Raw genomic sequence first — 23,642 nt, forward strand, 5'->3', positions numbered from 1 at the left:
ATCTGAAACCATTGTGGCTGTTTGCCCTCATTTCTTGGAGCTGAAAGGGAATTTGTGCAAGGGATGTAGGGATAAATGGTAGTGCTTTTTAATGCTTTTCATGCAGTCATCTTAAACCTTATGGATGGAAAGCTCTGGGCAAGGAATGTGTCCAGTGCAGTGAATTGTTTTACAGAATAGGGATTAAATGTGCAGAGCAGCATAGCTTAATTCTTCTTTCTGTCAAGGGATTTCTTCTGAGATATGTTTTGATAGAGCAATGCTTTTTGTTTGTTTATTGGTTTGTATTTCTACTCATTACTTTGCAAGTTTCCAGTGAACTGTATTTGAAGATAATAGGCCTGAAATAAAATTCTCTGATGTTTTCCTTAAAGTGGTTTGTGTGTGGCTGTTAAGGTCAAAGGCTTTTCTGGCACTGAGGGTAAGATACATTTCCTATATGATGTCTGTACTTCTGACAGTCATCTGTGGTAGTTTATCTATTTATTTTCATAGTTAAAGCAGAGAAGAACATCCTTCCAAGGAATTATCCTGCCCATTTTATGTACCTGCTTTAGGTAAGTGCAGATGACTGAGCACTGACAGGCTGCCCAGAGAGGGAGTGGAGTCTCCCTCACTGGAGATATTTAAGAACCATCTGGACACAATCCTGTGCCATGTGCTCTGGGATGGCCCTGCTTGAGCAGGGAGGGTGGAGCAGATGACCCAGTGTGGTCCCTTCCAGCCTGACCCATCCTGGGATTCTGGGATAAGGTGGGAAGAGCTGTGGAAGTTGGGCTCCAGTGGCTGTCAAGGGGGCCAGGGGTAGATAACCTTTGGTTTGATGAGTCCCACCCTCAGAAGGGAGAAAGAATTTAACTTTGGGCTTTCAGTCTTTTTGGGACAAGGCTGATCAAGAGCAAGGAATCTTTCAAGACAAAGGTTTCCTTGCAGGAAGAGGTTTGTTTGTTTTTACCTGATATTACAAAAAACATGCATTGAATCACTGGAATTGCAAGTGGATGAAGAAGTGGAATTAGTTATTTAGTAATTTTTTTAAAGAAGGGTGAACTCCATTGCTGAGAGATATGTTATTTTTGACCTTTAGAGAAATTATTAAAAATACTGAGAGACACAAAATACAGATTTAAAAAGTTAGTGGCAACCTGGCCTTTGCAGTGAAATAACTGATGAAGCTGTTCAATAATTATGTAAATGGTTGTTTGGATAGAGGGGATCTCAAGAATTTTTGCTGGCTGAGGAGAAGGTTCTTACTCAAGGTTAATGCCCTTTGAAAGTAAAATTTGGTTTAGCTGACAAGATTTAGATCTTTTTCCTGAATGCATAATACAGATATTTTAACAGTGATTTTTGCTGCAGTTCATGGGCAACAGCATGCATTTCTCTAGAGCAGCACATGCTAGTACAGGAATAGTCATGACTAAAAAAAAAAAAAGTTTTAAAAACTAACCTTCCTTTATTTTTGATAAATGACAGAATTTAGATTGTCATAAAATGTACAATTAAAATATGCAGATAAATGAAAACATTTTCATCTTCTCTCTGACACCACTGTCTTATTTTTCTGTAGTGTTGGGGGAAGCTGATGTGTTTTTGTTTCAATAGCAATCCTTCTAGAACATGGCATTATGCAAGTTTACACTCTTCTCAGTTTGGTCAAATATCTCAGTTTGGTCAAATATTTTCATTTCTTCCTAGGTGGGATAATTTGTGGAAAATTGAGAGTAAAGCAAAAAAAGAATAGAAAAATAGAATAAATATAGTAAAATTAATAATAATAATTAAAAAAAACAACCTGAAAAAGAACAAGTTAATGTCTGGGCATTGAGACAAAACACAGAATTTCTGCTTAGCTGCATCCTTAGTGCTATAGGAGACGTAATCTTTAGTGCCAGTCTTATGACACACCAGAGATGAGTCTTTTGAGAATCATACCAATTTTCCAATATAGTGCAGACTATACTGTGAAATCTTTGTCAGGGTAGTAGCATCTTCACTCACTGGGGTTTGCATTAACCATGCTTTCTGCTGAGTGTCACTACTTTGGCTGCAGAAGAATTTGCTAATTCCAAGAGGCAAAAGGGTTTGTGGGATAAAAAATTGAAGGAAAGGAATGACCCTGCAAGAAGGTTATTCTTCTAGAAATGACTTGTGCCAGTGTCACAGCTTTGATTTGGTGGTGTGTTTTTTTCTGGCAGCTTTACCAGCTCCCCTGCCAATGAGCAGGACAGAGATTTGCCTTTGCATGGGTCACTGAGCTCCAGAACTTGCTCTGCTCCTGCTCACTCTCATCCATCACCACAAATGCCTCTAACTGTGCTTCCTGTAGTGAGGAAATTCCCATCAAATATTTTTAGATCTGATATCTTCATGCCTCAAAACATTTCAGGACTGACCTTTCATTGCTTTAAGCCAGCTGGCATTTTTTGTGAACGATGGGGAGAGATACTGCACTTGTAACCTTGGTTGAAAGAAACCAAGGACTTCTGGAGCTGCCTTGGGCTCCTGTGTTTAGAGGGGAACATCCAAACGTGAAGCTTTCACTTTCCAGCTGATCTGTGCCTGCTAGGACATGTTTGGGTATTCATGCCACCTTGCCTAAATAAATGCAATATCCAGGTGGTATCACAGGCCCCCTCTGTGATCAGCATAGAGAAGGCAAACCTTTTAGGGAAGAGCAGCAATCTAAATTCTGTGCCCCAAACTGACCAATGTGAGTGTTCCTTCCTTTCCTGGATGTGCCTGCCTTGTTCCCTGGCCTTCTTCAGCCTGAAATCAAGGATCCAGGTGGAAGCTGCTCCTGGGCAGTGTCTCAGCTGGCCACACACGCTTGTGTTGGGTACTTTAAGGGGACCAATGGCCACAATTCATCAGAACTGGTTCCCTTTGCTCATGGTGGGGAGCCAAGAACAGGAGGTGAAATGGCAACAACAAAACCACCATGTGTTCTTCTTTATGTCACAATAGAACTATATTTAGATGCAGGAGCTTGTCAATAAATGTTCATCTTTCTGTTGGGCCATTTCAGAGCAATCTTACACTGCTATTGCATTTCAGAGTCCTTTGATTTTTCATTTTTTTAATGGACACAAGTGATGTAGCTAAGACTCAGTAAAGATGCACAGAGCACAAACAGTATATTATTTTAAGTAAAATGGGTTTTCTTTTAAGTAATTCTTCCTGACCTGGCATATATTTGTATCTGCATTTCTGGAGCTTTTGCAAGAGGCCTAATGGCAATGAGATGCTAATGCATAATGAGGTGAATTAATTTTAGAAATAAATAAATTAATCTTCAAAAACGGAAAGGCTGAAATGACAAGGCTTGCAATCTCAAGAAACAATGCAACAGTCATATGGTAGGTATAATAAATTTGGCTTTGAATGATAAAATGCTACTGCCTTGTAGTAGTCATTGGTATTCAGGGAGATCTGCTTGCAACTGTTCTAAAAATGTGCATATTTAAACTGCCATTGCTCTCTTAAATTTGTCTGCAATCAGTGAAGATATTCTAAAAGGATAGTTTGCTCTGATGTTAAAGTTGGTTTAGATGTGAAATAAGATCAACTGAATTAATATTTTTTTGTTTTGAATAGGAGGGTCTGGATAAGAGTTCGTGCAGTCGAACTAACACACTTTTGGAGTCTGTTATGCTTAACTTTTTTGAACATTCATAGGTAGACAAACCTGAATTAGTTGTGCAGTGTGGAGTGAGAAAATATGTTTGTAAAAGAATCCTGTTAGAAATTTTTAGATTCTTCAAGAGAACTGAGATAATTTTTAAAATTAGGATTTTTTTTCTAGTTTTAATGTAAGTTTTCTTAATAGCCCAAGGCAAATTTTCAGCTGTAGTTAAACCTTAGAGATCTTTTTTGTTTTGTTTTGAGGATGACTTGTTGAATATAGGATTCTTTATTTGAGAGGTGGAGGAATGCTCCACATCTGAAACAATTGGTATTATCTATTCCCTTATTTTGCTAAATGTAGTTTATTTACAGTTAATTTCTGTGAATATTTCTTTCAGACAACTCATCCAAATGGCTTCCACTAAACCAAAATGAGCAGCATTGGAAAGCTTAATCTATCTTGAATTTGTTAAAATGCTATTTTCTCTTGCAGATGCTGCCTTCCTCCACAGATGTTTCACAGGCTAAGGGACAGCCAGAGGATCGTGTGGCAGGTGCCAAAGGGAACAGGAGGATTGGGTCAGCATCTGGTGACTCTCAGCCAGGGATGGGTGGCCCCCACAGTTCTCCCCTCACCCCAAACCTGTGTGCTGGCTCTTCTATTGGAGTAACCAGCCCAGAGAGGATCACAGCCTTGCATGGAGAGCTGAGAGAAAACCACCCCAAAAACTGCCAGGTCAGTAAAAGTTTTCTCACTGGTTTTAGTTCAGTGAAATCTCTTATTCTTGGCAGAAGATACAAATGTTTGAATGATTCCTTCCAGAGATGCAGGGTTGATTTTTAGTTTACACAAGCTGACAAACTGTTTAATGTTTTTCATTATACATTTTCTTTCCTATTGTTTAAGAGGGGCTTGGGGCTTACAAAAATAATTAAAAGATTTTGATTTCATCATGGTGTACCTTTCTCTATGGTAAGATAATCTTTGCAAATTGTTGGATGTTTTAAAAAAAGTTGTTACGTTGATCTTGTCCTACCTTTTTTCCCCTCCAATTCTTTTTTATTTTTTTTTTTTTAGTGATCCAATTATTCCTATGCCCTGAAGCTCTTTATAGTAATTTCCATTAACTGCAGGAATCCTGTTAAGAACAGAGCTGATCAATTGCAATTGCATTTGTGACAGTCTGCTGCTAAACTAAACACGCAAGAGATTTCAGCCTCTCCCAGACAACATAACCTCCCCATACTTGTATGGGAACAAAAGTCAAATATGCAATTACTGGGGCCAGTTAGGTAGAGTAGGTAAAAATAATACTCTAGTGAATTTCCTTTATAATCTCAGATTAAAATAAATGCAATGAAACAATTAAAAGCATCATTTTTGCTTTTGGTATTAATGAAAAGAACATGTAAGATGCTGAGATTTCCTTTTAGTTAAGTAATTCATTATGCAATGAAATGGTGACTCAGAATTTGGATAATATGTTATCCTGATATAACAGAGGGATATATATAATAGTTCAAATCAAGTTTCCTGGTCTTTTTCTCTCTCCCACTCACACAGAAAAAAGACCAATAAAAATATGGCCATGAAAGAAAACCATTATGAACAGAAGAATGCAAGTAGCTCTTTGATTGATCTTTGTGAACTCAGAGATTATTTTTTTATATAAATCATATGGATTTTAATTAAATCCCAATGAAAGAGGACATGGGCCTCTTGTACAATTATAGGGAGGCCACAGCTGAAATCAGCCCCAGTGCATAGAGCATCCTGTTACCATAAAAGCATACAGCAACACATTGGGACATCCAGGTTTTCTGTTCTCCTTCCCTCCTCAGATACCTCCAGCTGTCCTCTCCAGCTCAGACCCATGGGCTGGTCCCAGCCTGCCCTGATCCCTGGGGGAGCCCCCTGGGCTCTGCTGCCAGGGATGAAGGATGCTGCGGTGCCCCTGGACCGTGCCGGGCTCTGGGCCGCGGAGGGGCGGGATCGGAACACGATGATCAATTCTGGGGTCAGATAATAGGAAACCAGCCTGCAGGTGCTATTGCCCAGGGAATGAAACACAAAAATGCCATTATGAATAAGGCATGGCTCTCTAGAGAAAAAACAGATGGCTCAACCTCAGCTACCGCAGCAGAAAGCGATTTGCCAGACGTGTTGTCAGCAAGTAATAAAGGTCGATATCCTGTGGGGAGAAATCAGCTGCATGGGAAAGAATAAAACCTGCAGAAATAAAACAAGGTAAACATCTTAGCAATGGGATTTTTCCCATTGATAAAAAAGTACTTTTTTTTTTTTTTTTTAAATCATAGATATTTTACTACTTAGCATGGCCAAGCAAGTACTTTGAGATGACTGGAAAATTTATGTGGAAAAGAGCTGTGATAGTTTTTATGATCAAAATTTCATAGAAAATTTTAGATCACTGAAATACATGGATTTTTCATGAGCCAGGCCACCTCCCCATTTTCTTTTCACCTTTTGTTGGTAATTTGATTTTCTTTTAACTGAAATTGTGAAACAAATCTATTAAATCACTTTTGCTTTTTTGTATTACCTATTTATTCAGTGTGCAGTGGCAAGTTCTGAAAGAACATCTCCCTTGTGTGACTGTTTCCTTTGGAATTTCAGGAAATGTAGTGTCGTGGACTTCCTAGAAATTAATTTTACAAAAATTAGGGGGTAGATTTGCTGTGTTTCATTACTATTGGGATATTTTTAAAAAATATTTCCTTTTTCTTTTTATAGGCCCAACTAGAGCAGGACATTCAGTGTATTGCTGTAGGAGCTAGTATATGTAAAATAGCATCCTTCGATTGCTGCTTTTAAGTAAAAAATTACAGCTTGAGTACCTTTACTGGACCTGTCAACCACCTTCTTTAGGGTACTGCATGTGCATTGTGGGCACAGAAATATGTGAGTTTAGAGGATGCACAATGCAGGCTGCACCCTGTGCTGCCAGACCCCTGCCGCAGGGAGAAGTGTATGGAGTGCCAGGCCAGCAGTGCTGGCACTGCCAGGACAGCACTTCCTCACATTCTGGCTCAGAAATAGTTGTGATCTGGGCTGCAGGAGCCTTGGGTGCATCCTGGCTGTGAAAAGGAGGAGGGAACAGTGTGTCTGTGCAGGGGCATGGGTGCACTGATGCTGGCTGGCTCTGGGAAGTTTAACTGAGCATGGTTGTAAATTCCACAAAATATTGATTTACACTGTGATCTCACCAGAGTTTGTACGTTTGGAAAACACCCATTATTCCTGCATCTTTATCATTATTCTGTATTTTTCATCACTTTTATTAGAAAAGGGCATTCACACACAGTAATGCATGTCATGGTTGCTGTTCTTTTCCTCTGCCTCCATTGATTACCCCAGCTGGTTCATAGTATGTTACTACTTGTTTTTTGGGAGCCAGAAATAAAATGCCTGGTTTTGATGAAATATTAATGCCCACGCTCACACTTTATTGTGGAAAGCTGCCTTCAGTTGCTCAGTAAGGTAGCATTACAGCAGGAACTGAATTGCTCTTCATCCAGCACAGCTTTAGAAAGCACATCCCAGATGCCAAGGGAAATAGTCCCTGGAAGTGATGCTGTTGAGTGCTGCCTAAGCAGGAGGTACCAGTGAGATTCCAAAATGTGGGCTTTGCTTTTATGTGTCTTTCACTTCTTCCTGATGCCTGGCCAGAGCTCTGTAGACAGATACACCTGCTATCCAGCCATCAGCTGCCTTGTCAAGTATTAAGATATTTTGATAGGCAAAACCTCTTGTAATTATTGAACATGGTAACTGTTACATTGATAAAATGATGCTTTAAGAATTAGCCATTGTGAGAACTTCTTGGAGCTTTATCTTGCTGACAGTAAAATACAGGGCATGCCAGTTCAGTCTGAGGTCAGATCATAATGCATGAAGTGTGCTAATAATAAGGATATTAATAATAATACTCTGTGATACTATGATAATCATTTTGTTACCCTAGTGAAGCAATCTACTTTGTTTGGGGCTATGGTGACTTTCCATGAAATTAAGCCTTTGTCAGTCCAGTCTCTTTCTATCACAGATAAGTGTGGTTTATTTTAAGTGTTCAGGCTTCACTTTAAGCTAATTAGGTTATTTGGCCCCATTCTTCCTCCTGCTGGAACTAATAATTTCCTGAACAAGGGCTGCAGACACAGAGATGTAGATGGAAGAAAAGACATTTGCAAGGATATTACCTGCATTGAAGCACAATAATTCAGAATGGACTCAAGCAATTCATCCAGCAAATGGATTCTGTGCTGGCACTTCGCTGCTTTGCTTCACAAATCACAGATTTCAGTTAAAATTCTGTAGCCCCTTGTGGTTTTAATTTTTTAAGACATCCATTCTTCCTACCACAAAGCATTGTTTAAAGATGTGCAGACACCACAGTTACCATTTGGCCAGCTGTTTCAGCTGCCTTTAATTTCTCTTAATTAAAAATGCAGAAGTTTGGACACTACATTGGAGGAATGGCAATAAATTAGCAGCAATCAGTTTGGAGAGCTGTATGCAGCAGCACTGGAAAAGGTGAGTCAGCTAAAGGTTTCCTCTTTAAACCTCTGTCTTACTCCATTTTTCCCACTACTGAATGGACAAATGAGAAGTGATAGTAAGATCATACCAAATAATTATGCACTAGTTGATTTACAAGAAGATAAAAGGGTACATTGCACCATCAAACAAGGAACTTCAAATTATTTAAACATGGTCATTTATAGGAACCTGACCCAAAATGTACAGTGTCAGACCAGATGGTTTCTTTATTGGTGTCCTGCTGAGCTGAGGTCCTGTGGGAATCTCAGCTTACTCAGTGAGTTATACAGGATAATTAATTTTGTCCCTTATTCTGTGAACTATTTGCTGGGTTTTTTCTATATTGAGGGGGATCAGTAGCCATGTGCTTGCAGAGTAAATCTGAATTGGCCTGTGTTGAGCCACCTGTGGTCTGCTGTTTGCTATCCATGGACCTGCATGAGTGGAATGGCATTATCTGTACTGGATGAGGAGGGTACGTGGAAGGAAGCTGGATGACAGCATGATGCCTGTTGACTGGTGCTCACTGAGCCTGCTCCCCATTCAGACTCTTCCTCTCCCAAAGATATTGTTTGAAACAGCACAGAAAACTGTTTTCTGGGATCAATAGTTAGTGTCAAATGAATGTTTATTAATATATACAGGCAATATTTGCCCAGTTCTTTTTTCTAGATTTGAGCTACCTAATACTGAAAGCAAAATATCTCTTTTAGCAGCAAAGTTATATCTTTTGTCTCTAGTTTCAACAGAAGTATTATTTAGAAATAGAATTACATAGAAGTAGCAACCTGAAATAGTGCATAGTGCTTTCTAAAGGCTGTGTGAGAGATAAACATAAAAAGGAAACTCATTTTGTAGCTGAGACTAAAAATGTACTGTGGAGTAGTCAGTACCCACATGGGGGAGGCATTGGAATCTGAGGATGAAAAACCACTGGAAAGAATAGCCTTTCTCCTGCAAGAGGTGAAAAAAAAATCCATCACTTTCTTCCAACACTAAATGAGCATTTTCCTGAAATTAAAGAAAACTAATAATCCTCCTGCAGTTGTGCTTTAGCTGTTTTGCTCTTCTCTGGTAGGTGAAGTCATAAACAGGGAATGTAATGCCAGTTTTTATGTTCAAATGCAAAGAACACCTAGAATGACAGATCATGCATATTTTAAAGGGTTCTCTTTAGTCAGTGCAATTCCTGTGTTAGACTACTTCTCTGATTTTTCAGGAAAATAGCATTCATAGTATATTTTTTTAATGGTAAATTGCCCTGTATTTTGTCTGCACTCAGCTGTGCATGCAGTCTCACTTAACTAGAAAGAATTCATCATGCAAGTTAGAAAGGTAAAGTTGCCCATTACATCTTACAAATGTGTACAACAGAAATGGTTTGATCAGAATCAGTGGGAGGAACATGTTCTCCATCCCTCTGTGACAACTGATATGCTGGAGAAGGCTGGGAAGGCACAGGGAAGTAGGGAGGATGACAAATCTCAATTTCTTTCAGGTAAAAGATGCCAGGATCCTAGGTTGTCCTGTATATTAAACATTTGTAGGAAATGCAGAAGGGTTGCTTGTGAAGCCTGCCACTCCCCATGTATTGCTTGCCTTGTGCTATGGAAAGCTTTCATTCCCATAGGAAATTTGGGAATCAGGTCTTATGTTCAGTCTGTAGTCACTCAGTTTCATCCTCAGGACTGGTATTTGTAGGAGTGAGAACAGAACCAAGTTGCCCATGATTAAATCCCTAAGAATACCTCTTTATATATATTTTTTTTTTTTTCATTAGCAATTCTGATTTGTAAAAGCACTATCTGGTACCTTCTCAGTAACAGTCTTTTCATTGAGCCCATAAGCTGATGGATAATAAAACCCCTAATTAAAACCAGATAATGCATGAAAGATTTCTACAGTGCAAACCCCTCTTAAGGCCTGATTAAACCAAAGGACCTCACATATCTCTTTGCCCAAATGCATTCTCATCAGGTCAGGCACCTGGAAGCACTGACTTAGGTCCATCCTTCTCACAATTCCTTGTTCTTGGGAATGAGGAGAGCAACAAAGGCTGGGACAGAAAATCAGATATTTCAGAAAGAATGGCCTATTACATTTAGCTAGGAATACAGTCTGTCAGCAGTCTATCTGGCTGTGATCATCCTATCAGTCAGGGTAATGGTGAACCATAGAACAATGTGTTCATTTACATATAAATGTCCATAAAATATTTATGTGCATATATATACACATATATATGTGTATAATTGCATGCAGTTTGGCATAAATAAATATGGTTTAAAATAATAGGGAGAAGTGATTTTCTGCAGATCATTCTTTTTGGTTTTGTGCTTTGGGTTTTTTTTCTGTCTTGGGATTTGCAAGTACAATTAAGGACAAGAGTAGAGACTCATTTCTTTAATTCTTATTTTAAAGACTGAATTTAAACCTTAAATTAAGAGGGAACTAAGACTATGCAGTGGCAGTTCTGGTTATACCTTGACTACACTGCAGATTAAAAATCCAGGTATGTATCAATCTGTCTTTTCCTTTCCAAATAAACTAGATTCCATGGGAAGGACACTCACTTGTGTGCCCCACATGCCAGCCCTAATGCAGATGACAGTGGGACCAGGCCAGCAGGGGACACTTTGTCCTACAGCAGCTCAGCTCCCCGTTGTCTATTTTGCTGCTGAAAGAGAGGGGGAAAAAAGATCAGTGGTTGCATAAAATATTGTTAGCACAATTTTGCTTTTATCTGCACAAACCATTGAGCCTTTTCTGAGTGGGAGTGAGGCACCCCTAGGGAAAATGTCAAACTCCTGTGGTGGGAGCCAGACTGACTTGCACCCTTGTTAAAGGGCTCTTGGACTGTGGCCACTGTCATATTTCATGTAATGTAAACTATCTGCCTTTGGAAATCTTAATGTAGTGTGGAAAGTTCTTGAGAGAAAAAGCTATGACTTCTGAAGTAGGCAGGTATTTAAGAAAAGAGAGAAAAAAGCAAAAGAAAGGAAAAAGAGCCTGAGGATCCTGTTACAGATGGTGGGTCAGGTTCAGCTGGGTGCAGGAGCAGCTCAGTTTCAGCCTGGTGGTCCAGAGCAGCTGTGAGCCTGGTTCCCAGGCACTGACACTGTGTGTTCAAGCCATTAGTGAACCAGGTCAAATATCTAAGGCTGGAAAGTGAGTTCTTTTTTCATGGGTTACTGGCAGTATTTAATCAGTGATTACTCAGAAATTAAGATGATACCTGTTCTGCTTAGTCACTGTGTTTTATATTATGGTGTAAGAACATGGAGCAAAGGGGAATTTCAATAAAGAATTGCTGGGAGTTTATTTTGGTTGGCCTTGTATTAACTGCTTTTGGAAAATTTGGAATTTGAAGTGCTGTGGCTTGTCAGTGGATGGCTGGCTGGCAAAGCCTCCTTGAAGGGGAAGCACCTGGAGCACATTGCTGGTTTTTATAATGTGGCTCCAAGGCTGAAAATTGAGAGTGACTCTTTCTCACCCTCACTGAAAGCTGCAGCTAAAAAGGGAGGATGTGGTTGTCCCTTGCCCCCACCATCTGCTGAGTGCTGCCTCCCTGCTTTCCCTCTGTGGGCTGGGGACTGTCTCTCAGCAGTCACATCTCCATTTCCAGCTGGCTACAGAAAGTCCCTTCTGGTAAATGGGCTTTAAAATCTCATGGTGAGGTTGCCTAGCTGAAACGTATTGATAATTTGTGACTGTTTGCACAGAGAGCTTTGCTTGGGGACACAATCCAGTTCTTGTCTCTCAGAGGAACTGAGAGAAAATTTAAAGGAGAAAATGTACTCCTTAATTTAGGTACTTTGTGGATAGCAAAGGACTGGGCTCTGCTCATCCCTGCCACCCTTACAATTTTATGTGCCTTTTCTGTGCTAGTTATAATCACCAATATGATGTGGTTCCTGAATTAACAGTTAATCAAAGACCTTTTGTGGTCTTTGTGGGTGGTAGAACTTTTGCAAATGACTGTTTATGAATGAGCAGACAGGCTCATTTGAAGTACCTGGGCTTGGCAGAAATAAATAATAAATTTACTTTATATAGCTCCAAATGATCTAATGTCTCATCATTTTGCAAGGCAGAAGTGTAATGTCTGTATCCTATGAGCATACATATCCTGATGAGCATAACCAGAAACCATTTCTGTCACAATGAGCCTGCTCCAAGAGCAGATGACCACAGAAGGGGCTGTGCAGTAATTCTGGAGAATTAGTGGTGGGTAGCAGGTGGCTGGCCCTGAGTGCGTGTTGGAGAGCATGTTGAAGGCCATGACCTCTTCAGGGTTTTGAAACCTAAGAAAGAAAGCTGCAGCTGGTGTGGACAGGAATCATGGTCTGTTACATGGACTGAATCAGGTTAATTCAGAAAGTACCTTGTGTGATGGTGCTCTGGAGAGCCAGAAAAAAAGCACTACTTGCTAACAAATAATGTGGATGTCATTGTAGGAGTCTGCTATAGGCTGCCTAGCCTGGCCAAGACACTGATGAATTGATCTTTGAGAAATGAAGAGATTCCTCTAAATCATAAGATGTAGGGGAATAGAATATAGGTAAATAAAGGTAGTATAGAAAGTAATCTTACCCCCTAAAGAGTTGCAGCTGAGCCAATTACTAAAGCTTAGGAACAGGCCTGATGTTAACAGGCCACAGCTGTAGCCAATGAGAAGAGTGTTATAACAGAGTGGATTGGTGGGAACTGGAGTCAGTTGGCTGCTGTGAGGACAAGGAAGAGTCAGTGCCTAGAGGAGCTGCCTACAGGAAACATCAAGGAGGTATGAAACTCTGGCAATATGGAACCCTTGCAATGGAATGACAGCAAAAAGAAAAGCAGCTAAGAAAGATGCTCTCCTTGATTTGCTGCTTGTTAACAGAGAGGGCCTTGAGTGAGGTGGAGATTGGTGGCTGTCTTGGCCACAGCAGCCAGTAAGTGATTGAGTTTAAAATCACTTGTTTTAAACTGGAGGGAAAGTGCCATCAAAACCTCAGTCCTGGACATGAGGAGAGCAGACTCCTGACTGCTCAGGGAACTAGGGAGTAAGGTTCCCTGAGAAAGAGCTTGTTCAGATGCTGGGGTCCATCTGTGCTGGTCAGTTTTTAAGCAGCACCTCCTAAGGGCACAGGAGCAGGCAGTTCCTAAATGTCTCAAGTCTATCAGATGAGGCAGAAGGCTGTCTTGGCTGAGCAGGGATTTTCCTTTGGCCATAAGGCAAAAAAAGCAGTGGAAGCAAGATCAGCTGTCATCCTGTGTGCAGTTTTGGGCATCACATTATTAGAAAGATATAAAGCAATAAGAGTGTCCAAAGGAGGGCTAAAAGATGATGATGAGCCTTGAGGGGAAGCTGTGTGAGGAGCAGCTGAGGTCACTTGGGCTGTTCAGCCTGGAGGGGACTGAGAGGAGACCCCACTGCAGTTACAGCTTCCCTGTGAGGGGAAGAGGAGGGGCAGGCACTGAGCTCTTTGTGGTAACAGTGACAGGAGCCAAGGGAATGGCCTGAAGTTGTGTCAGAGGAGGGTTAGCACTGCATGTCAGGAGAGGGTTTTTCATCTGGAGTTGTTGGGCGCTGGAACAGCTCCCCAGGGAAAGGTCACAGCAATGAGCCTGACAGAGCTCAAGAAGTACCTGGACAGTGCTCTCAGACATGTGGTGTGATTTTTGGAGCTGTCCTGTGCAGGGCCAGGAGCTGGACTTCTATGATCCTGCTGGGTCCCTTCCAACTCAAAATGTTGTGTAATTCTGTGATTCTGTTATATTTGATACCTGCATCTTTCCCAGAACAGCAATTCCTGTTGTCCCTTTTGGAGATGACTCTGAGACTGCCATTTGCACTGACTTTTTCATGTGGACAGACAATTGATTTAACATTTTCTGGTCTTCTCTGGTGACAAGACATCTTTATTAGGCTACAGAATTTAGCTCTTTATTGCTTACAGCTCAGCCAACACTGCAGAGCTTCAAGCAGTGGTTGCCAGGTGTCTGTCCCCCTGGCAGGGAGTTGGTTACCATGTGTTTAAGAGCTAAGCTGAAGTCATGCTCCAAGGAGTGGCATTCCTTGGGACATGTATAAGTCTGAGTTACTCTCCTGGTGTCCCTACCATCATGAAAAGAAACCATCTCTTGATCTACAGGACAGGATTCATCTCATCATAATGTAGGTCTAAAATAGGCAAGATGATCTGCACTCTAGAGGTGCCTTTTCAACTCACTGACTATAAAGATGAGTGGAATGGAACTACCTCAGGTATCAAATCCACGCTGCAGGAAAAAGGGGAGGTGATTCCCTCCCAAGGTACTTCAGTAGTGGAGTGACCAAGGTCTCGTGGTGGTGACCTGGTTGTGCTTAGCAGGACAAAGGCTTGCAGTCTTCCTCGAGTCCAAGGTGACTGCTTTGAACACCAGAGTAGTCTTCACAGAAGAGAAAAAGGGCCATTGATACTTGGGAACCTCTCTTTTGTGTTGTTCTATCTGGGGGCTCTGTTTGAATTTTTGAAAGCCTAAGGACTTTCTCTCTGTACTTACAGCTTGGATTAGCTGTATAGTTTTGTCTTAATTTATGGTCTCAAACTCTGGATTCCCTGTAAAATATTTAGGTACCAGTTTATAACTAGATTAAACAGGAAATGAAACCGAGCATGTATATCTGAAGCCTTGTTGACCTGACAGATTCTCTCAAGGCCCCAAGAGATCAGAAGCAGCATCCATCAAGTGAGGTATTGAGCATATGCCAGGTGTAGTGCTAATGCTTGGGAGCTTTTGCATGGTAATAAGCCAGATTCATTGTTCTTTATCTGCAAAATGTGCACTCCTCTGCACTTGTGTATGCCTCCTCTTGAGCAGTTTAAAAGAGGACAATGCAGAACAGACACAGCAGCTTATAAAATGGTGTATTCAAACATGGATTCAGCCTGAGCTGGGGGCAGTTCTCTGCAGTGGATTAGTGGCTGCAGCACTGCCATTCTCCTGGGAAATCAGCTAAGCACAAGTGTTTCCTTCAGAGGGCTTCTGACCTCTTTTGTGTTGTTCTTCTTAATTTCTGTGTCCTAAGTAAGGTGCTATTAAAGCTGTTCCTTGTTGGAATGCTTCCTTGGGAGCTTTGCAGAGTGAAGGAGGGAAATGGTTTCTGCTGCTCCTGAATGAAAAGTGATTGCTCAGAGTCCTGCAGGTCCAAGGAAGATGACATGTCAGCTAAGAGTGAGTGCTGCTCTCTGCACTGGCAAACTGAATATTGGGGAAAGAATTATGCTATTGTCAAGACATACCTTTCACTTTAATAAACCGTTTTGAAAAGAAGGCTTTGTTTCAATTTAATAATGGTCCTTGGGAGGAAAAAAATTCTAAACTCTAGCATGAAAGCAAACACTCCTTGTCTGTTTTGAAATAAGCATACTGTCTTCTGCAGTACTGGGCTGCCCTGTAAATTTTAAGGATAAATAGGTTATGAGTGAGACAATTGCCTTACCAGTATTATTGGGAGCAATAACTTCTGTTGTGGATAAATCTGACCCTTTTTAAAATGTAGAAACATTCCTATTTTATTACTCCAGCCTAGCTTTTCTCTCAGAAGAGGTTTTCCTGTCTGTAAGTTTTATTAGAGATGTCATGATATGCAATTTATTATGAATTAGTACTTTTGAGCTCTCAGTTGAACAGAGGTTGTAGCAATACATTGTTTTGCATGTCTCAGCTGCATACTCTGGAAGCTTAATACTGGGGGCTTCTTCCCACTTCAGAATGACTGTTTTGGGACTAATTACCAGTTCACAGAATTCTACAAAATATCTGACACTGCTTGTTGAATTCCTCCTAGATTATCAGTACTCATGGAGCTGTGGGATCCTTTGTATTTTTGGATTGCTGCACCTGAACCCAGTGTTATCTGTTAGTGCCCACACCATTAAAAAATCAACTTCTAATTTATTGCCTAATTTATAGGCCCACTTGATCGATCTATGACACAGTTGAACTCGTGTTCAATGATTAATGTGAAATAAAAGGTAGTGTTACATGGCCCAGTTAGATTAGATGCTCTTGATCTAGTCCTGTCAGTCAGCCACAGCTGTTAAACATTTTATGTCCTCACATAAAACTGTATTTGTGCTGCTGTCGGTTTTCTGGCTAAAAGATCATATTATAATTAAATAACTAGAGTTTATAGGGTAATTATCCTTATATATAATCATAAATTTATAGGAGGACAGGCTTAAACAAATATTGTTTTTGTCACATAAAATGCTACAGAAATTTTTCAATGTCATAAGAAAAAATTAGGAGTTCAGATTTCATTGCCTTTCTTTTAGGTGGTAACAAATACCTCTTATATCCTTGAAAATTCCCCCTAAAATATTGAATTTGATTATACATGCCGTACATAATCACTTAGGGTCAAAGATGAGGATTCTTTGTGATTTTTAAATTTAGGTTTTATTCAATGCAAATTTACAGTTGAAGTATTTACCCTTTGGACAGTATAAATGAAACTAGCAGGAGAATCTCAGTGTGGTTTCACTGGGACTTGGTAGCATTCCCCTTTTTAAAACCTGGCAAGTGATGGGGCTGCTGAAGGGGCACTTCATCACCCTGGGCATCAGAAAGTGGCTTCAGATCCAGCTGCTGCCAGGACAGTGTAGGCTTAATGGGAATTAAAAGACTCCACAGATCTTAAAGGAATGTTCTCATTAGGAAGGACACTTTTCTTCTCACCTTTCTTGTGTGTCAAGATCAATATCTCATCAGGGAAACCTTCAATACAGAGTATTTTGAACAAGCATATGATAAATAATACTCTTTTTACTATATTTGGGCTGCAGGAAAAATAATTTTCCTGGTGTAATGAGTGATAAGTAGAACAAAGATCATTTGGGAATAAAATGTAGCTGTTTGATCCATTTGATAATTTCCATCTGGATGGCATTTTCTTCCCTTAAAAGGGGAATGGGAGCTGCCTATTTCTAGGCAATCTGTTGAGTTTCTTTCACAGAAAAGGACAGTTTAGCTTTTCCTTCCATATGGGCATGTATTATTACATTTACAAACATTTTGTTCATTTTTCTTTAGATCCTCTAAGAAGCCTTAATTCTTAGGTGGGCTGGGATATGGGTCAAATATTCTTGGTTTTGGTTTTTTTTCCAGAAATCAGTAAGAGAGTGGAAAGATTGCCATTATTCTGTATAGATAGGTACTAGTTAATTTACTAAACCAAAAGAAGCCTTGCTTGTTGGAGCAGAAACCAAGTTAGCTGTAATGAGGCTGGAATTATCATTGTTCCTCTGGGCCTGACCATGCTGGGGGAATGGAAGTCTGCAAGCGTGACTCCAGGCTATTGTGGGATCCAAGTCATGAAATCTTGCTCATAAATTTAGCAAGTTCCACCTCAGGATTCTCCCTCTGGAACAGTGAAATACTCTAAACATTGAGAGGATCATTATAATCGTAATGTCATCCTGGCTAACCAAAAGAAACTGTTTTCTTAGTACAATGAGGTGACAATGGTTAATGCTGTGGTTTTGCCACTGCCCTGGGACTACTGGATCTTGTGCATTTGTATAATTTTTTACTAACTTTTGATAAGGTTCGTGTACTAGAGGCAAAACTTGAGAGCTGCTTCCCTTCAGCACCCTGGGCAGGCAGACAGGTTGGTTCCCTGTTGGCCTGGCTGAGCACAGTCATTCCAGCAGGAATCCCTCCCTCCCAAAATGTCATGAGGTACCCAAGTGCAGTAAGCACATAGGCATTGATGCTTTTTCCTTGGAATATTTTTATTTGAAAAGTGATTCAGTTCTCTGCATCATATTTTGTTTTGGACACATCAAGCATTTTCAACCTTTGGAAAAGTGTAGAAATCTCTTTCCAATATCTCTGCACATAAAAGCAAGAAGGAGCATTTGTAGTTTAAGAGGACAATCCCATTTTCTTCATGAAAAGCCAATGTGAAGGTTTTTTTTTCCTTTGCCAAACCCATGTGATGGAATCCTGCAGAAATGGGATATTGTGTCTGCCTGGAGCCAAGGAAAGGTGCAAAACTTAGGAAAAGGGTATGAATCAGTGCCTGGTGGTTTAGGCACTTCCTTCATCCTCTTCTTACTAGCAGGCCATAGATACTGTTTATTCTCTTTTTTGGTCTGCTGTGGCTGTGCCCAGACAGCTTGATTGCAGATTCACCACAGAACAGTTCAGAGTTAAAACAGCCTTTTTTTGCTGCCACTGATAATCATATGCCACTATCAGCAAAATTGCCACCTGTAATCAGATCTGTAAGAGCACAGATGGCTTCCAAATGCACTGATTTAGTACCAGAGCTGTGATTTTAGCAGCAATTGCTTCTTAGCATTTTGCACCTGGAATTTTTACTAATTTTCATATTTATTAAACAGCTGTAAATTGAGACTTCCAGCTTGGAGGTACTTGTGATCTAAAGAAGTTTGAGGATGATTATACTCCCATTTCAACAGAGGCTTCTCCTGAATCAATTGAAGTTCAGTTAGGAGTTAGGGTCTGGTCCTCAGAGGATTTCAGTGCCTTGTCAGTCTAACATTTAATTAGTGAGTTATGGCTTTTGGATTTCAATGCTTGCCTTTTTTTTTTTCCTTAATTTCCCTTGTCCTGTCTACTTGTTGGTGACCTGAAAGAGAGCAAGCTCTGCCTGCTTATATGGTGGACTTGAAGTGAGTCCAGGCCATAACACTCATGTTTGGGATATGCAATCCAAAACACAATTCCTAACTTCCAGAAAATCTGATTTTTTCCGTGTTCTGACCTTTAGCAATCAGCACCAGTGAGCAGAGCCATGTCCCAGGCAGCTGGTGGGAAGGCTCTTGCCTCTTTCACAGTCTGCATCTGATGTGGGAAGGGGGGCCCTGGCAGACCTCACCCACCAGTGTCCCAAAAACAAGGTTTTCCCACTGAGGCAATGCAGATCTTCTCTCTGCTGAGAAGTTTAGAAATTTCTTGTGGTTGGAAACAAAGGATTTAGCTGGAAACAAAGGATTCCATGTGGCTTGGCTGTCTGTCTCCTTCAAGGGTGTTCATAACTGTTGTGTGACAGAAGGTGATGAAAAAGAGTGTTGGTCAGGTTTCTGGTGACAGAGAGCCTCATTATTTATGTAGTCCACAAACCACAGTGAAATCATGAAGGATTTAAGGTTAGTGGGCTGAGTTGGGTAGAGGTTTCTTTCCTACTCATTTTAAAGGAGGTAAGGAGGGAGAGGAAAAAGATTGAAGAGAAGAAACAATGGAAACAAGAATCTGTCCAGAAACAGAAGCGGAGACTGGTGGAAAAAGAGATGAAGTTGTGTCAAGGCAGAAGCACTAAGAGATAAACAGGCAATGTGTCTTAGGAAGGACAAAATTTGCATGTCAATCCTTGTTTCTCAATTCTGATGGTTATGTTTTATAAATCATATAAGCACTTAATTCCATAATTACACATTTAATTCTTCAATAAAGCATAGTTAAAGCCAGAAACATGATTTCTGGTGAGAATATGGGAAACTTCCTTCAGGGGTGGAAGGCTTTATATACTGCTAAATGACCTATATCAGAAAAAATTATAGGTACTGTAATTGCTTGTCTTTCTCCAAACTGGTCTTTGCATTAAGCATTTTCAACAAAATAAGTGAAATAATATTCAGAGTTGTCCTGGTTTAGGGCAAATTTGGTAGAGAATTTCCAAATTAGGGCCCCTCCAGAAAGCAAACCCACATGGCCCCTCTCCCCAGCCAGTTTGGGAAGGGTTTTCCTCGGGGAGAAGCGGAAAGAACCTGTTTATTAACAGGCACAGCACCCCCCAGCACACAAAATGAACAATACCGGATGGCAACACTCTGAAAAAGATGACAAACTCAGAAAATCTCTCTCGGGGGTGGTCGCTCTGTTATCAGTCCCTCCGGCACTGGGGCAGCTGCTGCAGGAACAGGGTGAAAACTCTCGGTGTTCCCACGTCCCAGTCAGGAGCAGGTTCGAGGTGGTTGAAAAAAGGAAAGGAGAAACAGCCCAGGAAGAAATTTGGACTGTTTAGCTAAACTAGCTAATGAGCAGAAGCAAGAGCGAGAGAGCAAAGCGAAAAGCAAAAGCAGCACTAATTACTGCCCGTCTCTGTGTCCCGCCAGGCTTGATAAGAAAACCCAAACAAAACTTTCACTCTTCAGTGCCAGTCTTAAAGGCACAGAACATCATATCCAGCATAAACAGAACACATGAATGGGGATACAAGCATCATAACATTACCCTAGGACAAGAGTGAACCCTGCTTCTGGATTGCCTTGTGTATATGCTGCTCACGTAATAATTAAAAGGGAGAAAACCAAGTTTTTATTAGATTTCTTAGAGAGACATTTGAAGAAGAAAATGTCATGTGATACATTAGGCTATTCAAAATGGGGAGAACAGGGGGAAGAGTGGAGCCTCCTTCTGTTCCCCAGAGTTTCAAGAATTCATGGCTGAGGCAGTCAATGTCAATATTTTTCATATGAAGTTCAGTCTCACCATGCTGGAGGCATTTGTCCCTCCACAGCAAACGGCCAGAATTGGAAATCCTCAGGTGGGTTGACCCAGATGGGAAAGCACATGTGCCTGGCTGGGCCCAGTGCTGAAGGACATCTTGGGGGAGGGAGAGAGGGGGTCAGGATGAAGAAACAGATGTTGTCTAGGCTGGAATTCCCATTCATTTTGTTTGGTCACCTATGGAAGTCCTAAGACAACATGTTTGCAGCTGAGAGCCTTGTCATGAGATCAGCTGTGACAAATGCAACTCCTGGTTTCCCATAAAGAGAGCTGATGTTGGTTACTTCTGTGTCATTTTCAGTTGCTGTTGTGGATTTCCTTTTTTTTTTTTCCTCTGAAAGAATCTTTAAATGAGACAGAAGCAGTGTCTGGTTAGCTAACACAAGTTTAACAGCCAGCTGAAATGTCCTTCCTTCGCCAGAGCACTTAGAGCTCTCTTTGTGCACTCTAAGATTTTATCCAGACAGATCATGACTTTTTCAGTCCTGGTGATGTGTAGCAGTTGGATCTGGCTAATACCTCTGTCCTTCATGAGTTATTAAAGTGGGCAGCATAATTAAAATTTATTTTAGGCCTTTTTCAGATCTTTTAGTTATGAGACAACAGTGGCTACTGCTGCCAAAAGTGGTTTTGCTGTTGCTGAGTTGTGGCAGGACAGAGCTTGTGCACGTTGTGCCTGTGGTGCCCCCACACCTGCTGGCACTGTGACATGGAAATCCTGTGAGCAAATAAGGTACAGCATTCAAATTGCTGTAAGGCATAATGTCCTAAAAACTGACTTCATTCTTACTTGCAAAGTTACTTCCTCGTGTGTTTTGTAGGCATATACTAGAGCACAAGTGGTGAAGTCAAATAGCCAGATTGTTGGGTTTTTTTTCTTATGCTTAGAGAAAGGAAACTTGTTTGTGGATAGGATAGAAATATCTTTATTGTCAGAAAAGGAAGGTCCATTAAAAATGAGCCAGCAGCTGAGAGCAGATACTTTGGGGAAGAGACGGGGACAGACTGGTTCTCTCCAGGGCTTTCATCATTTTTTGCTCAAGGATTTCCTGGAGCAGAGTTGGTTTCTGTTTGTTCAGTGAACCTTGATGGATTTTAAGTTGTCAAGGCTCTCCTGAACCCATATAAACTTTTTCTCTTAGCAGTATTCCATGGGAAGGAGTCCCACCACTTAGTTACATGTTAAGAACCACTTTGTTAGGAACTTGCTACCAGTCAGTCCATCCCAGATCTTGTCATTCCTGGTTTCCTTCTCCACTTAGGTATAGTCTTACCCAAGTATCCATCTTCACTATAAAGTCTGCACAAGAATCTATCTAGCAAATGTCTCAATTCTCTCTTAGCTTTTGGAACCAAAGCTATTTCATGTCATATATAAGGTAAAAATTTTTGAAAAGTTCTAGAACCTCTCAACCTCTCTCCTCCAAGATTACAGTCCTTATTGTAAATGGAGTTTACTTTTTTTTTTTTTTTTTTTTTTTTTTTTTTTTTTTTTTTTTAAAGAGAGAGTACTCACTGGGCCAATTCCAGACCACAGGAAAATTTTGGAGGTATAACTAATACTGTAACCTGTGTTCCTTGTCACAGGAACGTAGGATAAGTATTGAGATGGTGAACTAAATTACAAAATAAACTTTTTTTTTCTTAATTCAGTTAAGTACTTCTGTTTGATGTACTATTTTGCACTCTGGAAATCCTCAGTATCAAGTATTGTCTTCTGTTACTACAGTCCAGGCCAAAGTAAACAGAAAAACAGAATGAGTCTTTTCTTGTGAACCCTTTGGAGCTGTGTACGCACAATTAACATCTCCAGGCTTCCTCTTGCCTTTTCACTTGCTACCCATTCTGATAGAACTTTTAAAACCAAAGTCTTAATGTCATTAAATCACATTTGTACCCCAAATTCTCACTTGTTCTATTGTTGAATATTAAGAAAGACAGTCAGCCTTTTCTGCTTGAAGGGTTGTGTTTCTCACATTGAATTGTGAATTTTGCAGCTATTTATTTCAGATATTGCCTTTTTTATTCCATCCCATTCTATTACACCTGCTTCTTTTCATTCACTGTTTTGTCTGTTTAGTCCACTTTTATTAAAGTAATTGTACCACCACATTTTTTAATGCAAATTTTATCCAGACTGCCTAGCTAATGCTAAGATAGTGACTGAGATGAGTAATGTTTTGCTAATCTCCAAAATATAGAATGAACAGGAAAAAATCACAGTGTTGCTCAGGAGTGGTTGTCCCTGTTGAATCAAAGCATTTAAAGTATTATCTGAAACTGCATTGTAACTGGAATGCTGCATTGGCCAGGGGGGTAACAATTGACTTAATAGCACCAACTCAGATGAAATGTGCTGAACTGGGGACACTGTTAAATTGACTTTTCTCACTGAAACAAAAGCTCCAGTGCCTGCTTTTACACTGTGTCAGTGATTGAAAAAGCTAATGAAAACACTCTTCTTGCTGTATGATTTTTGTTTTCTCTCCAGGGATGAGTTTACCAGTTGGTTCAGTCTGTTTTATTTAACAGTGCAGAGAGGCATCCTGATGTTCAATTCAGAGATGAGGATGAACTAGGATGTTGCAGTAACTTACAATGCAGAATGCAAGGTAGGCTCAATAAAAATAAACATAAAGTTTAATCTCAACAGCAAATAAGTTTTATTTAAATTTCATTTTTTTTTTTTTCTTAGTTTCATTTACATAGCGAAAACCCTCTATGCTAATTTTTAGGAGTGTTAAATTTCAAATAAGCACATTGATCTTGAAACATTCAATAAAGTCAATAGAACCATTTCTGGTGACAAATGCACATCTGTCATTTTTTGCACAATGGTCACTGACATATAATCTATTCTGTTGCCTTACCAAAAAAAAAATAAAGCCAGCAAACTAAATAGAAATATGTCATCATAATAGTTTTAAAATAAACTATTTAAAATTGG

At 40.2% G+C, this 23,642-nt stretch overlaps 1 protein-coding gene across 12 annotated transcripts in view; it reads left to right on the plus strand.

Moving 5' to 3' along the window:
• CUNH4orf50 (chromosome unknown C4orf50 homolog) overlaps window positions 1-23,642 on the plus strand; it is an 85,978-nt gene that overhangs the window by 29,468 nt on the left and 32,868 nt on the right. For 9 of the 12 annotated variants that reach the window (XM_071447230.1, XM_071447237.1, XM_071447227.1 and 6 more), the window contains 3 exons: window positions 4,121-4,363; window positions 5,470-5,875; window positions 23,187-23,307. In XM_071447230.1, coding sequence (XP_071303331.1) covers window positions 4,121-4,363; window positions 5,470-5,526 — 300 coding nt within the window. In that variant the 3' untranslated portion in view covers window positions 5,527-5,875; window positions 23,187-23,307. The remainder of the gene's footprint in view (window positions 1-4,120; window positions 4,364-5,469; window positions 5,876-23,186; window positions 23,308-23,642) is intronic. The other 3 variants (XM_071447228.1, XM_071447232.1, XM_071447229.1) reach the window with 3 other exon arrangements.

The sequence above is a fragment of the Agelaius tricolor genome, unplaced genomic scaffold (assembly GCF_023055355.1).
Source record: "Agelaius tricolor isolate 1412-34295 unplaced genomic scaffold, bAgeTri1.0.p SCAF_24, whole genome shotgun sequence".
Classification (NCBI taxonomy): domain Eukaryota; kingdom Metazoa; phylum Chordata; class Aves; order Passeriformes; family Icteridae; genus Agelaius; species Agelaius tricolor.